The sequence below is a fragment of the Geotrypetes seraphini genome, chromosome 7, assembly GCF_902459505.1.
Source record: "Geotrypetes seraphini chromosome 7, aGeoSer1.1, whole genome shotgun sequence".
NCBI classification, from domain to species: domain Eukaryota; kingdom Metazoa; phylum Chordata; class Amphibia; order Gymnophiona; family Dermophiidae; genus Geotrypetes; species Geotrypetes seraphini.
This window is the reverse complement of record NC_047090.1, coordinates 191,646,633-191,663,383: the sequence shown is the minus strand read 5'-3', so window position 1 is coordinate 191,663,383 and position 16,751 is coordinate 191,646,633. Positions and strand designations below refer to the sequence as shown.

The window sequence follows — 16,751 nt, the reverse complement described above, 5'->3', positions numbered from 1 at the left end:
CATAAAATTTTTTTTCGGCCAATGCAGCCCAGGGAAGCCAAAAGGTTGAACATCCCTGTGCTAAACAAATACTTCTGTTCTGTGTTCACGAAAGTAAAACCTGGAGAAGGACCGAGATTGTCTGACAAAGTTACACGAGAAAATGGAGTAGATTCTGCGCCGTTCACGCAGGAGAGTGTTTATGAGCAACTTGAAAAACTGAAGGTGGACAAAGCGATGGGACCAGACGGGATCCATCCCAGGATACTAAGGGAGCTCAGAGAGGTTCTGGCGAGTCCTATTAAAGACTTGTTCAACAAATCTCTGGAGACGGGAGTGATTCCTGGGGATTGGAGGAGAGCGGATGTGGTCCCTATTCATAAAAGTGGTCACAGGGATGAAGCCGGTGAGCCTCACTTCAGTTGTTGGAAAAATAATGGAAGTGTTGCTGAAAGAAAGGCTAGTGTACTTCCTTGAATCTAATGGGTTACAGGATCCCAGGCAACATACGGAGAAATGGCTAGGGAGAGGGCCATTGGCCACTTAGAACTAGGGGGAGGGGAGGGAGGAGAAGTGGTTACGTGGTGTGAAGGGGATGAGCGTAGGAATACTGAAGAACTAAGGAAATGTGGGAGAGAAGTTAGAGGGGAGGAAAGAAACCTCAGAATTAAAAAACCAATCCAAACCCCAATAAAGATGGATTTCCTCTGCTTGTAAGAATTTCTGAAATCTTTTCCGCCCCTGCTATGATTTGCAAAAGAATAAATGTTACAGATGAAACATAAAAAGTAAAATTGAGTCCTTTGCCCAACGTGCTCATCACGCACGGATGGATGTCATCACAGGGAGCTCAGTTCTGGGTCCTGTCAGTAACCTGTATTCCAAGAGCTTGGTTATTTATTTGAATACACAAAGCTCCCAGTGAGTTACATGCTGAAAGAATTAATACAAAAACTGATTACTCGTTGCCGACTTCTGTTAATAACCCGCATGTAGTCATTCTGTCTGTGAAGCCTACATGGAAGGGTGAGAGGAAAGAGCTTGGTCTGAAACTTGTAAATGATTGTCTTTTTTTTTTTTTTAAAATATTTTATTTATAAATTTTTCATTCTTACAATATTTTAATTGTACATAAAAATTCAAATAATACATGAAAAATTGTGATTACAAATAATTCATCTTATCATATAAAATATAACCCTCCCCTTTTTTCATTTCTTATTTCCATATAATATACATTTCCCTCCCCTCCCCATTCTAATATAACCATTATTAATGTGCTATGAAATCTGATCATTGGAATATCGAGTCAATGGTTCCCAAATTTTCTTAAAATTATGAATATTTCCCTGTTGTAATGCTATTGTTTTTTCCATTTTGTATATATGACAGACTGAATTCCACCAAAATGTATAGTTTAATTTGGTATAATCCTTCCAATTTTGAGTTATTTGTTGCATGGCGACCCCTGTCAATATTAATAATAGTTTGTTATTATTTGCTGAAATCGGACTCTGAGTTCTCATTGCTGTACCAAATAATATAGTATCATATGAGAGTCCTACATGATTTTCTAGTAATTCATTAATTTGGGGCCAAATTAATTTCCAAAATGCATTTACACGGGGACAAAAAAAATTAAGTGGTCTAACGTCCCAACTTCTACTCTACAATGCCAGCATCTATTAGATCTAGTACTATCTATCTTTTGTAAGCGCGTAGGGGTCCATAAAACTCTATGTAACAAAAACATCCAAGTTTGACTCATAGATGCTGACTTTGTAGATCTTAATCTCCAGGACCAAAATCGTGGCCATTGAGACTCAGAAATTGTCTGACCAATCTCAATACTCCAAATATCCCTAAGTCCAGTTTTCTTTTTTTTATTTAAAAATCCATTTAACAATTTATACCATTGCTCCCTGTCCTTGTGTGCAGATGTGTAGAACAGTGCTGTAGTCTCCTACTGAGTTGCACATGGGGTAGATTTTCACACTGTTTCTCTGCTCTGGTTCTAGTGACACCAGCAGCGTGTGCAGCAGCAGTGATACAGGACTCTTCACCAATGACGAGGGAAGACAAGGTAACCACTTTTGGGAGGCTTTCCCGACACCTTGGGGAATGTTGAAGGTCCTGGAAGAGCTCTGTATGAGAGGCAGCCTCTTGGGAATCCTCTATAATTCAACAGGCATTTTATAGACATGATAGTAACACTTAGCCAGTATGACGCAAAGAGCAGAGAATGATTTGATCTCATGTTTTTCCACTTCAGTTCCAGTTTATGATGTGTCGTGCAGCTGGCTTCTGTGATACAAGTGTGGCTGACTCAGGTCCATGGTTTGAGATATGTGACTGATGAGTGATGTGTATCCACGTGTGAAGGATGCAAATGAAGGGACAAATTCTAGGCCTGAGGCTTCTGAGTGATAACCGACACCCATCTTGGATGAAAGGCATGTCAGTGAAGAATGACACAGGCCCCAGATGTCAAGTGTGTGCACGATGCGTGACAGATCTTGGATATTAGACATGCAATTGATGGATGACACAGATCCCTTGGTATGAATTGGGTGAATGACGGGTGAGATACAGATCTCTGGATGGGTGACATGGATTAGAGAGTTGCATGGGGACAGAAATTTCACCCATTCCCAATGGAATCTAACTTTATCCCAGGACAAGCAGGCAGCATATTCTTGACTGATGGATGACGGCACCTATGGAACCCCGGTACGGACAATTTTAGAGTGATTGCACTCTAAGAACTTGGAAAGTTCTAGCAGGCCGCACCGCGCACGCGCGAGTGCCTTCCCGCCCGACAGAGGCGCGCGGTCCTCCAGTTTCTTAGTTTCCGCAGAGCTAAGAAGACGCATTTTTCAACGGCTGTTGAAAACTTTTCTTACTCGCCTTCCCGCTCGCGAAACCTTTTTGGGAAAATTTTTTCCTTTCTTTCTTTTCTTTTTTCTTAAAAAAAAAAAAAACGAGTATTTTTTCGTTATTTTTCTTCATTTCGGTTTTGCCCCGGCGGGGCCTGCTGCCACCATCGAGGCCTCGGCCTTCGATTTGGCAGAAGCCGTTTTTACTTTCATGCCCCCCCAGCCAGGTTTTAAAAAGTACCAGCGGTGTGCACGGCCTATATCCCTTACAGACCCGCACAACTGGTGCTTACAGTGCCTAGGTCCTGAGCATCAGGCTTCCACTTGCACCCGTTGTGCCACGTTAAAAAAACGTACCTTAAAAAATCGCCAGATACAACAGCGCTTGCTTTTCAGTGCCGATATGTCCGATCCTGCAGCATCGACACCGGCCCCATCTCAGTCGGCACCCACTTCGTCGACACCGCGCGATATCGCGCCGGCGTCGCAACTCCCAGGTAAGCCGGCTAAGAAGCCTTCCCCGCTGGAGCGTCCTCTGGTCTCGATTGCAGAGATCCCAGTCCTGCCGACCGTGAGGCGCCCGCGGAAGCGCTCCACCCCTATCGAGGTGAGTCCCTCGACCTCGGGCTCCTCATCTCCGGGGCGTCGAGCGGCACCGCAGGTACCGCAAAAGAAAAAGGCGGTACCGGTGCCTTCTTTGGATGAGCGCATTGCAGCCGTCCTACAGGTGCAGCTCAAGGAGCAGTTACAGCAACTCCTTCCTGCTCTATTGGCACCGAGCCTTCCGGTCCCGGTCCGGTCTGAGCCACCGGTACCGGCAGTGGAGCAGCCTCTATTGTCTGCGTCCACTGCTTCGGTACCGGTCCACTCTGCCTCATCGATATCGATGCCAGTCCTCGCACCGGAACCGAGGGCCCAGCATTACATTACATTACGTTACATTACATTACATTTGTGATTTCTATTCCGCTTGTACCTTGCGGTTCAAAGCGGATTACATTAGAAGAAGCTGGACATTTCCAGGAGGGTACGTGACATTTAGGGTAAGACATAGTTACAGAATGAGTATAGATTTGGTAACATTGGATGAAAGCAGTTATATTACATTATATATCAAATCTTTTTCCAGGCGTTGGTAGGTAATATGAATCGGTAGGATGAATTAGGTTTTTTTTGTTTTTTTTTTGGTCGGTTGAGGATATGGTGTCAGGGAGTGGGTGACCTGGTCGGTGTATGTGGAAGAGGAGATTAGGTGTTTTGAATATGCTTTTTGAAAAGTAGCGTTTTGAGTTCTTTGCGGAATGCTTTGAAGTCAGATGTTGAGGTTAACAATCTGGTTATGGAGGGTTCGAGTTTTGCTGCATGCGTTGCTATGAGGTTATCGTAAAGCTTTTTACGATGAGTGCCGTTGAGTGGTGGGTATGAGAATGGTGTCAGTGTTCTTCTTATTCTGGGTGGAAGGTTGCGGTGTAGGCGATCGATTAGATAGGCAGGTGCTGTACCATTGAGTACTTTGAAGATTAGACAGTATAGTTTGAATTGGATTCTGGCTCTAATCGGTAGCCAATGTGAGTCTAGGTAGGCGTTAGTTATGTGGTCATATTTTCCGAGGGAATAGATTAGTCTGAGAGCTGTGTTCTGAATGGTCTGTAGTTTTTTGATCATTTTTGTAGGACATGGTAGATATAGGATATTGCAGTAGTCCACAAGTCCTAGTACCAGGGATTGAACAATGATCCTGTAGTGTTCTTTGTCGAAGAATTTCCTTATTTTTCGTAAGTTGCGCATTGTGAAGAATGCTTTTTGGGTAGTTTTGTTGATTTGAGTCTGCATAGTGCAGCATCTATCTATCAGCACTCCCAGGATTTTGAGGGAGGTCTGGATTGGGTATTTGGTAGTTTTGATTTCCAGGTCTGTTATGGATGGGATTTTGTCCGTTTCAAGCATTAAGAATTTGGTTTTGTCCGAGTTTAGTTTTAGTTTGTGGTTTGTCATCCATTTTTCTACTTCGTCCAGTATTGTTTCCAAGTGTCCTGTAGCGGAGTTGTCTTGGGTTTCGAAGGGGAGGAGGATAGTTATGTCGTCTGCGTAACTGAAGGATGTTACATTTAGGTTGTCTAGAGTGGTACCAAGGGAAGAGATGTAGAGGTTGAATAGAATGGGTGAAAGTGGAGAACCCTGAGGGACTCCACATGGATTAGACCATGTGTTGGATTTCGTATCGTTTATCCGTGCAGACTTCGGCACCGTTACAGTCGGTAACATCTCCCGGTAACATATCTATGCGATCTGGTAAGTCGGCACATAAATCCCGACACCTAGAACCCTCTACTCCGGAGTCTCGAGACCATAGCTCCCATATTAGGGACCCTGATCTGTGGGGTGACTCCGAAGAGCCTTTTTTTTCTGAGGGTGAGTGTTCCTCGGATGAGGATGATCCTGCTGTTCCTGATCCATCCTCCAAACATGATTCTACGTCTTTCACTTCTTTCCTGAAGGACATGTGTGAATCTCTTTCCATTCCTTTGGAGACTGAGTCTAAAAAATCCAAGGCCTTTCTTTTTTTTTTTTTTTTTCCATTATATTTTTATTTTCAAATTTCATAAAAAGTGTACATAATAATAAAATATATTTGATACATGCATGTTATCACTTTTATATCTATCACAATATTTGTCTGAATTTGATTTTCCCCTTCACCCTCCCCCCACCCCTTCACCACTTTAATATAATATTTTCAAATTTTGTAAAAGTATATAACATGTTTGAATACAAATGATAATTATTCAATATCATATTTATGTCTATTGCAATATATTCTAGATAAATTTTATTCATTTTCCCTCCCCCCACCCTTCTATTATCCCTTAATCATTTGTTACATTTTGTATCATATATTATAATATATTATATCTAAATTGTTTTTCTTACCCTCCCTATATGTGTGTCATAAGAAGATCTCTAAAAGAAGAAAAGAAGAAAAAGTATTCTATTATTTAATCATTATAGTATTTTGTCAATGGCCCCCATATTTTTATAAATTTATTATATGTCCCCTTTTGTATTGATATTGTTCTTTCCATTTTAAAAACATGGCATATTGTATTCCACCAAAATGTATAATTTAGGTTGTTGTAATTTTTCCAATTGTTAGTTATATGTTGAATGGCAACCCCTGTCATAATTAATAAAAGTTTATTATTTTCTGGTGAAATTTGACTTTTTTTTCTCATCATTGTTCCAAATACCACAATGCGGCTTGATGTCCTAGGAAGTCTGCTTTAAAGCATAAGAACTTTAAACTATATTGATTGTTTAATGATTTCCATTCAGGGAACCCAACCTGAATGGCCTGCTTCAATTGCAACCATTTAAAACTTTGTGTTTTATTAAGACCAAATCTATGTTGCAATTGTGAAAAATCCAGCAGTTTACCTTCTGAAATAATATCATCTAGAGATCTAATTCCTGCAATAATCCAGTTCTTCCACAGGATTTGAGCTCCGCCAATTTTGATCTTGGAGTTTATCCATATGGATTGATTAGTTGATTTATATATTGGGTTGGGTGTTAATTTATCAATAAATCTCAATGTTTTCCAAGTATCCATTATTATTTTATTTTCTCTGTATCTTTTGGGTATATTAATACTTGGTAAATGTACTAAATTTAGGGGAAACATAAGGCGCCATTCCAAATATAACCAATCTGGTGCATTATCCATAAGTTCTGGGAGGATCCAATACATACCCTGACGTAGAATATAGGCTTGATGGTACCTATAGAAATTTGGAAAATTTACCCCTCCCTCCTTAATTGATTTTTGTAAGGTTACTAAAGCTATTCTAGATGTTTTACCAAGCCAAAGAAATTTTGTTAAAATTCTATTAATATTCTTATAAAAGGACCCCTGAAAATAAATAGGTATCATACTCATTTGGTAGCAAACCACAGGCAAGATCATCATTTTAATAGTTTGAACTCTCCCCCACCAAGATATATGTAGTGGGTTCCATTGTTCACATAACTCCGTTACTTTTTTTAATACATATTTTTCATTTTCTTTTACAGTATCTTCAATTGTTTTTTTAACTTGAATGCCTAGATATTTAAATCCTTCTTCTTTCCATATGAATGGAAAAGTATCAAATAATCCTTTTACACAGTGAACATTCAAGGGTATAATTTCAGATTTATTCCAATTAATTTTATAACCTGAAAATTTGCCAAACTTATCAATTAATTTCAATAAAGAAGATAAGGTAGATTCTGGATTTCTCAAATAAAGCAAAATATCGTCAGCATAAGCCGAAATTTTATATTCCATATCTGAATATGGAATTCCTTGTATCTCCTTCGTTTGCTGTATTGCTAACAATAAGGGTTCTAATACAATATCAAATAACAAAGGAGATAAAGGACAACCTTGTCTAACTCCCCTCTGCAATTGAAAACCATCAGATATCTTATTATTAATATTTAATCTTGCAATCGGGAAGCTATACAATGTTTTTACCATTTGTATAAATCCAGAACCTATACCAAACCATTCTAAAGCCTGATACATAAAATTCCATTCTACCCTATCAAATGCTTTCTCGGCATCTAATGAAACTGTAAATGCCGGTTCATCCATTTTTTTTGACAAGTTTAGCATGTGAAATAATAGTCTAGAGTTATTGGAGGAATGTCTTTTAGCAACGAAACCCGTTTGATGCATATCTATAATATGTGGGAGAGCTTTGGCCAATCTCAAAGCCAAAATTTTCGCCAAAAGTTTATTATCAACGTTTATCAAAGATATAGGCCTGTAGTTCGAAACCAAAGTAGGATCTTTATTTGGCTTAGGCAAAACAATTATTATTGATTCAGCCATAGTACCTTTTATATTACCTTTTATAAGTTGTGTCTGATATAATTTTAATAATTGTGGGGAGAGGATATTTTGAAATGTTTTATAAAATTCTACTGTGTAACCATCACCACCTGGAGCGGATCCAACTCTAAGAGATCTCAATGCTGTTTCTAATTCTTTTAATGATATAGGCTCTTCTAAACTTCGTTTTATATGATCAGGAATCTTAGGTCCATTTATTAGATCTAAAAATTTTTTTCCATCTTTTTGTTTCTCCAAATAAGGTTCAGAAGAATATAGATCCTTATAAAAATTTAAAAATTGTTTTAATATTATATTTGTTTGATTTGTTATTATACCATTATCATCTTTAATTCCATTAATATTAGTTCTCCTTTTTTTTGCCTTAAGATAATTTGCTAATAATTTTCCCGCCTTATTAGAATTTCCATAATACATTGTTTGCTTGGAAAACAAATCTTTTCTTATCATTTTTGAAGTTAATTCGTTATATTTACCTTTTACTTTCAAAAGAGCTTGCAAAACTTCATATTCCCATTTGCTTATCAATTTAGCTTCTAATATTTTTATTTCTTTTTCTAATTCTATATGTTGTTTTTTAATTTGTTTCCTAATAAAAGCTGAATATGATATGATATTACCCCTCATAGTTGCTTTAAATGCATCCCATACATTTTCTATAGATGTATCTTCCACTAAATTTATTTGAAAGAATTCATTAATTTGTGTTTTAAAATTTTCCAAAAATTTGTCATCTACAAGCAATGCATTATCAAATCTCCAAAGAGGTCTATTATTTTCTAATTGATCTAATTGTAATTCTATCCATATTCCTGCATGATCCGAAATGATAATAGGATCAATGGAGGCTTTACTCACTTGTTGCACTTTATTTGTTGAAACAAAAATATAATCTATTCTTGAAAATGATTTATGAACCTGTGAACAAAATGAATACTCCTGATCATTAAAATGAAGAATACGCCATATATCTTTCAAATCACATGATCGAACTAAATTATCTAAACCTAAAGATTTAATATTTTTACCTGGTTTTTTATCCAATAATGGATCCATTACAGCATTAAAATCTCCAGCCACCACTAAATTAGAGGCAGCCAGTGGTAATAACATATTTTGTAGCTTTTTGAAAAATTCTGATTGATTCGAATTAGGGGCATATATATTAAATAACGTCAGGGTATCATTTCCCATACTTATATCGATATGTATCCATCTTCCATGTGGATCTGAATTTTTTATCTTTATATTGGCCATACATTTTTTATTTATAAGGATTGCAACCCCTGCTTTTTTACCCACTGCTGGAGCAAAAAAACATTCTTTTATCCATCCACCTGATAATTTTTGTGATTCCTTCATATTAAGATGGGTCTCTTGCAGACAGTAAATATCTGCATTTTGTTTTTTTAAATATGTTAATATTTTTTCCCTTTTAATTACATGATTCAGGCCATTGACATTAATAGAATATATTTTAAAAGACATTATATATTTTAATACTTTTCATTATCTTATTCTTCCTCTCCTCTTTCATATTTAATAACCAAAAAATTTTCTTCATGACACACATATTAAACCCTAATGTATCTCCCTTAATTATTCTAATAAATATTCTTCTTATCCCTCCCTTTCCCACCCAATACATTGGCTGCTTAAGGATACACATTGGAAATATAATCCTAACATTCTCCCCATTCCAGGCAATCAATATTCAATTGTTTAAACAAATTTCCCTTCTATCTATCTATATTGATCTTTTATATTTATTTAATCATTTTCCATAACATTTTATTAATGTATCATTTTCCATTTAACAATGTGTTAATTTGTATTTCCTTAGTGTTTTGATTTCAACATATAATTATTTTAAACTTGTATGCAGTGTATTATTTAATAATTTTCATATATTCTGTTCTTTCTTTCATATAATTATTATTGTCTTTTCTTTGTATTGTTTTCCTCCATTTCTTCAATATTTCGATATGTTGTATTTCCTAATTTTTCATAGAGTCTTCAAAACCTTTTTAATATATTTTGTTAATATATCATAGGTTCTGGTTTAGATAGAAACTCTTTTAGTTTTTCGGGATCCTCAAAATATAACGACTTGTCTCCAGATGACACTCTCATTTTCGCTGGATAGTATAGTCCATATTTAAATCCTTTTTCTTTGAGTAGTGGTCTCATATCTAGTAGTCTTTTCCTTTTAGATGCTGTGTTTTTGGCGAAATCTGGTAAAAACCATAATCTTGATCCTTTATAGTTTAAGTTTTTATCTTTTTTTGCAGCATTTAGTATCTCTAGTGCTTGCTGGTATCTCAACATTTTGAAAATGATTGGTCTTGGTCTGTTTTTATTTTCTGAATTTTTTATTGGGATTCTATGTGCCCTTTCGATTTCAATTGTTTGTTTCAAGTCTAATTGTAGAATTTTTGGAATTAAATTTTCAAGGAAAAGGATAGTATTTTTCCCCTCTAGATTTTCTTGTATTCCAAAGAGTTTGATGTTCTTTCTTCTTCCTCTATTCTCGTAATCCTCCAGTTGATCTTTTAATTTGTTTAATTCCAGGTTGTCGTTTTTACATCTTTTTGATTCACATTCTATAATTTCCATTTTTGATTCTAATTCAGTTGTTCTTTTGTTGTTAACTTCCATTTGTCTATGTATATTTAAAATTTCTTCTTTCATATCAGACATATTAGTAATAGTTTCTTTCAGCATTTGTTTGATTTGTTTTAATTCTTCCATGACTTCAGCTTTGCTTAATGTGTCTGATTCTTCGATAGGAAGTGGTATCTTGCTTGGTGTTATTTGTTCTTGTTTCTGTCTTTTTGCAGATGTACCTGTCTCATTTTTGTTTTGTCTGGTACTTGCCATTTTATTGTTCACTTTTCCTTGGTTATTATTATTTCTTGTATTTAAATCTTTTATATTTGGTATTCTTAGGTTTTTAATCTCTTTTCTTCCAAGATTTTGTTATATCTTTGAATTAGAAAGTTTTTTCTTTTTAAGTTCTTTTCTTTTCCTTTACCTATGTTATTTTGAAAATTCTTTTCTCACTTTCACTTTTTCAATGTTGTAGGGGAACTTTTTCCTCTCCTCTTACAAGCCCAATCGCAGCTCTGATTAAGGAGAGCAACCCTTTATTAGAGTTATTTTTTCTATTTTGATCAGCTTTAAGCAATTTTCTTCTGTTTTTTCTCAGCGTCTTTCAAATTCCTCAATATCTTGCTGTTTCAGTTTTTTAGAGTTCCGTTGAATATTTTTTTCGTGTCTCCTCTCTCACAAGCCCAATCGCAGCTTTGCAAGAGGAAATTGATATTGAATTCAGTATTTGTTTTTTATTAGTAAGCTGACATTTATTTGTCTTCAGTGCTAAGGCACCCAATTTTTAAGAGAAATGTAAGTCCTCCTCTCTCTCAATTTTTTTTTAAATCCCCTTTTTTATCAAAGAATAATTTTTTTTTTCAATATAATTGGTCAGAACACAAATTCCTTTTTTATATTTTTTCCAATCAATACTGATCTTTCACTTGTAATTTGCTAGTTTCAACACTGCATTCAATTTCAATGAAACCGCCAAAATCACAAATGGTTTTCTGTCTTCCCTTTTATTGTCAGCACTTATCCCACTTCAACTGCCGCAATTCAGGTTATATTTTTTTTTTTTTGGCTATATTTGATCAGATCACCTTTTGGTTTTTCACATTCAACTGTATCAGTATTGCTGCTCGCGCTAAGCTGTAAAGTCTCTTAAATCAGTTGAAATACAGGCAGATCTCAACTTTCCTGACTTTTAACAGCTTCCTTTTTATGTTTCAGTATATATTTGTTCAGAATATAAACTTTTCTCCTCTATTTCGCCAAACTGTTCAATCACGTATATCACGCGGTTTCAGCGCTGCATTTAAACTTCAATAAACTGTCAGCACAAACGGTTCTATGTCTTCCCAACTCTCATCCGCACAAATCCCGCTTTAAATATAGCAATTCGGCTTTTTTTTTTTTTTTTTTTCTTTAGTTATATTTTGTCAGAATATATTCATTCTTTACTTTTCTCAATTTAACATATATCTCAAAGTCTATTGAAAACGCCGACACTGACAGCTCTCTGCTTACCGATTCCCTTCAGCCTTTTTTTTTTTTTCCGTTTACTTTCGTCTCTCCGTCTCAGCGCTGCTTTCAAGCCTCTCCAAACATCCGGAATCACAGACTACTTTCCCGATTCCCCTCAGCTTTTTTATTATATTTGATCAGAATATAAACACATACTTCGGTACTGTATTCAGTTCTATGTAACCGTCAGTTCAAACGGCTTTCCGTTTTTCCGTCTCCTGTCTGCACATACCCTTCTTCAAATATCGCTATTTAGGATTTTGTTTTGTATCTTTTACTCAGCTTTCCGTATATATATTTATATATAATTATTTTGAAGGAAAATAAATTTTTTTCTTTATTTCATTGCCCGATGGAGAGGAGCTTCAGGATCACACCTCCATCCGTGCTCGCGCTAAGCCACGCCCCCGCTCTGGTTCTCCAAGGCCTTTCTTGATGCCCTTGACTTCGATCAGCCTCCAAAGGAATTTTTGAAACTCCCTCTTCATGACATCTTGAGGGAAACTTTCTATAAGAACCTAGAGACTCCTTTGACCATCCCAGGAGCTTCCCGTAAATTAGATTCTTTATATAAAGTAATCCCTATTCCTGGATTCGATAAGCCACAGCTTCCACATGAATCTCTGCTTGTGGAATCTACACTTAAGAAGTCCGCCGGAGCTAGTGTATATGCTTCTGTCCCTCCTGGCAGAGAGGGCAAAGCCATGGACAAATTCGGTAAGAGGCTATACCAGAATGCAATGTTAGCTAATAAATCTGGTAATTATGCTTTTCACTTTTCTTTTTATCTTAAGCATCTCCTTACCACCATGGCTTCCTTTGAAAAGTACCTTCCTGAGCGGAAACGACAGGCTTTCCACCACTGCTCGTCTTCTCTTTTCCAACTCCGTAAATTTATGGTAAGATCAATTTATGACACATTTGAACTTACCACTAGAGCCACGGCCATGTCTGTGGCCATGCGCCGCCTTGCCTGGCTTAGAGTATCCGAGCTTGATGTCAACCATCAAGATCGGTTGGCTAATGCCCCATGCCTGGGGATGAGCTCTTTGGGGAATCAATGGACTCGACCACCCAAAAGCTCTCCGCCCATGAGACTCGCTGGGATACTCTGCTCAAAACAAAAAAGAAGGCTCCACCGGCACGGCCTTTCAGACAGCAGTCGGCCTATCAACGCCGTTATGTGGCTCGTCCATTGCCATCAGCTCCCCAGCAACCTAGGCGTCAACGTCAGCAACAACGACAGACTCCTAGGCCACCGCAACAGCAACCTGTGAAGCCACCTCCACAGCAAAAATCTACGCAGCCCTTTTGACTTGATTCTCCAGGGCATAGCCAGCGTCCAAACATCTACCCACCTACCTCAACCTATAGGTGGCCGACTCACTTTTTTCCTCAGCCGGTGGGAAGTTTTCACTTCGGACCAATGGGTCCTCAACATCATCCTCCACGGCTACTCTCTCAACTTTCAGACCCTTCCTGCCCAAAGTCTGCCAAGAGAGTCTGCTTTGAACACTCCTCAGTCTTCCCTCCTTCTCCAGGAGGTTCAATCCCTCCTCCTTTTGAACGCCATAGAGGAAGTTCCTCTAGATCAAAAGGGACAGGGATTCTACTCCCGTTACTTTCTAGTTCCCAAAAAAACAGGAGATCTCAGGCCAATTCTAGATCTTCGCGATCTCAACAAATGCTTAGTCAAAGAAAAATTCAAGATGCTTTCTTTAGCCACTCTTTACCCTCTTCTCAATCAAGACGACTGGCTATGCTCCCTCAATCTCAAAGAGGCATACACTCACATACCGGTCAATCTGACCTCCAGACAGTACCTCCGTTTCATGATCAATCACTGTCATTACCAATACAAGGTGCTGCCCTTCGGCCTTGCCTCCTCTCCAAGAGTGTTCACCAAATGTCTGATTGTGGTGGCTGCCTTTCTACGCTCTCACCACCTTCAGGTCTTTCCTTACCTGGACGATTGGTTGATAAAGGCCAATTCATCTCAGACAGTACTCCTGGCCACCAACCAAACCATCCTGTTTCTCCAACTTCTGGGGTTCGAGATCAATCTACCCAAATCTCATCTCATCCCCACTCAGAGACTTCAATTCATTGGAGCGGTGCTGGACACAGTCCTCATGAGAGCGTTCCTGCCTTCCAACCGTCTTCAGACCCTTCAATGTCTATGTCAGCAGGTGCTTCCTCAATGTTCCATCTCTGCCAAGCAAATGATGATACTCTTGGGTCACATGGCCTCCACAGTTCATGTCGCACCCTTCGCATGTCTTCACCTGCGCACTCCTCAATGGACCCTAGCTACCCAGTGGTCCCAAGCGACGGATCCTTGCTCACGACACATATCTGTGACATCATCTCTTCGTCAGTCTCTACAATGGTGGTTGATATCCTCAAATCTCTCCAGAGGTCTTCTGTTCCATCTACCTCCTCATCAACTTGTCATCACCACCGACGCCTCCCCTTATGCCTGGGGAGCTCATTTGAACGAATTCCAAACTCAAGGACTTTGGACAGCCCAGGAAATGAAGCATCACATCAATTTCCTGGAACTTAGAGCGATGTTTTATGCCCTCAAGGTCTTCCAACATCTTTTCTTTCCCCAGGTCCTCCTGCTGTGCACAGACAATCAAGTTGCAATGTACTACATCAACAAGCAGGGTGGGACAGGCTCTCGCCTCTTGTGCCAGGAAGCCCAGAAGATTTGGGCTTGGGCCACAGATCACCAACTATTCCTGAAAGCTATCTACATTCAGGGAGAACAGAATTCTTTAGCGGACAAGCTCAGCAGAATTCTCCAGCCTCACGAGTGGACACTCGATCCTTTAACTCTACAGTCCATCTTCGCTCAATGGGGCACTCCTCAGATAGACCTCTTTGCAGCTCCTCACAATCACCAGCTGCCCCTATTCTGCTCCAGACTCTACTCTCCTCACCGTCTGGCAGCGGATGCATTTCTCCTCGATTGGTCCAATCTGTTCCTGTACGCTTTCCCTCCTCTGCCTCTCATGTTACAAACCTTGTTCAAGCTCAAGAGGGAAGGAGCCACCATGATTCTGATTGCTCCACGGTGGCCCAGGCAACATTGGTTCTCCCTTCTACTTCAACTCAGTGTCAGGGAGCCTTTTCTTCTTCCGCTGTTTCCTTCTCTGCTTACGCAACATCAGGAGACCCTTCTGCATCCCAACCTTCCGTCTCTGCACCTGACAGCTTGGTTTCTCTCGGGCTGACTTCTCATGATACTTCGTTGTCTCAGCCCGTTCGTTCCATTCTGGATGCCTCCAGGAAACCGGCCACTCTGCAATGTTACCATCAGAAGTGGACACGGTTTTCTTCCTGGTGTCTTCTTCATCACCATGATCCCACTTCTCTTGCAGTGGAGACTTTGTTGGATTATCTACTTTCTTTGTCTGACTCTGGCCTCAAGTCAACTTCCATCGGAGTCCACCTCAGTGCTATTGCTGCTTTTCATGAGCCAGTTCATGGAAAACTTCTCTCGGCTCATCCCTTAGTGTCCAGGTTCATGTGGGGTCTTTTCAATGTGAAACCACCTTTCAGAGCCCCTCCTGTAATCTGGGATCTCAATGTGGTTCTTTCCGCCTTAATGAAGCCTCCATTTGAACCTTTGGCTACCGCTCCTTTCAAGTTTCTCACTTGGAAGGTACTTTTCCTTATTGCTTTTACCTCTGCCAGGAGGGTCAGTGAGCTCCATACACTAGTTGCTGATCCACCTTTTACAGTCTTTCATCATGACAAGGTGGTTCTGCATACACATCCAAAGTTTCTCCCTAAGGTTGTCTCAGAATTCCATCTCAACCAATCCATTGTTCTGCCTGTCTTCTTTCCGAAACCTCACTCTCATTCTGGAGAACAGGCTCTGCATACTTTGGACTGTAAGCGGGCTCTAGCTTACTATTTAGAGCGTACTAAGCCCCACAGATCATCTCCCCAACTCTTTCTGTCCTTTGATCCGAATAAATTGGGACGTCCTGTTTCTAAACGTACGTTGTCAAATTGGCTTGCAGCGTGCATTTCTTTTTGTTATGCTCAGTCTGGACTGGCACTGGAAGGTTCTGTCACGGCCCATAGAGTTCGAGCTATGGCAGCATCTGTAGCTTTCCTCCGTTCCACTCCTATTGAGGAAATCTGCAAGGCTGCTACCTGGTCCTCAGTTCATACTTTTACATCTCATTATTATCTGGATGCATTTTCCAGACGGGATGGACACTTCGGCCAATCTGTTTTGCAAAATTTGTTTTCCTAATGGCCAACCTTCCCTCCATCCCTCTTTTTGTTAGCTTGGAGGTCACCCATCAGTCAAGAATATGCTGCCTGCTTGACCTGGGATAAAGCACAGTTACTTACCGTAACAGGTGTTATCCAGGGACAGCAGGCAGATATTCTTGCGTCCCACCCACCTCCCCGGGTTGGCTTCTTAGCTGGCTTATACTAACTGGAGGACCGCGCGTCTCTGTCGGGCGGGAAGGCACTCGCGCGTGCGCGGTGCGGCCTGCTAGAACTTTCCAAGTTCTTAGAGTGCAATCACTCTAAAATTGTCCGTACCGGGGCTCCGTCGGTGCCGTCACCCATCAGTCAAGAATATCTGCCTGCTGTCCCTGGATAACACCTGTTACGGTAAGTAACTGTGCTATACCCACACGTACCTGCTAAGATCCGTTCCATCCCCACAAATGTCGATGCTATTATTTACTTATTTGCAGCCCTCTTTCCTCCCAACTCCACCAGCCTCATGGTTTTTTGGATGGTATTTACTAGTCAACCAATGAGTGTTCCAAGCCTCATTCTGGTGTTCCAGCTGCCTTTCTCCTTATATTCCAAATCTCATTCTGGAATCACCAGAGATTTTGACT

The 16,751-nt window shown here is 39.4% G+C and overlaps 1 protein-coding gene across 5 annotated transcripts in view; it reads left to right on the top strand.

The window, feature by feature from the left end:
* The window catches only part of GPATCH2L (G-patch domain containing 2 like), a 94,035-nt gene that overhangs the window by 17,324 nt on the left and 59,960 nt on the right, over positions 1 to 16,751 (top strand). For all 5 annotated transcript variants that reach the window (XR_004540140.1, XM_033952348.1, XM_033952345.1 and 2 more), the window contains exon 3: positions 1,998 to 2,062. Coding sequence is in view for 4 of the 5 variants with exons in the window: in XM_033952348.1 (XP_033808239.1) it covers positions 1,998 to 2,062 (65 nt within the window). In the remaining variant the exon portion in view is untranslated. The remainder of the gene's footprint in view (positions 1 to 1,997; positions 2,063 to 16,751) is intronic.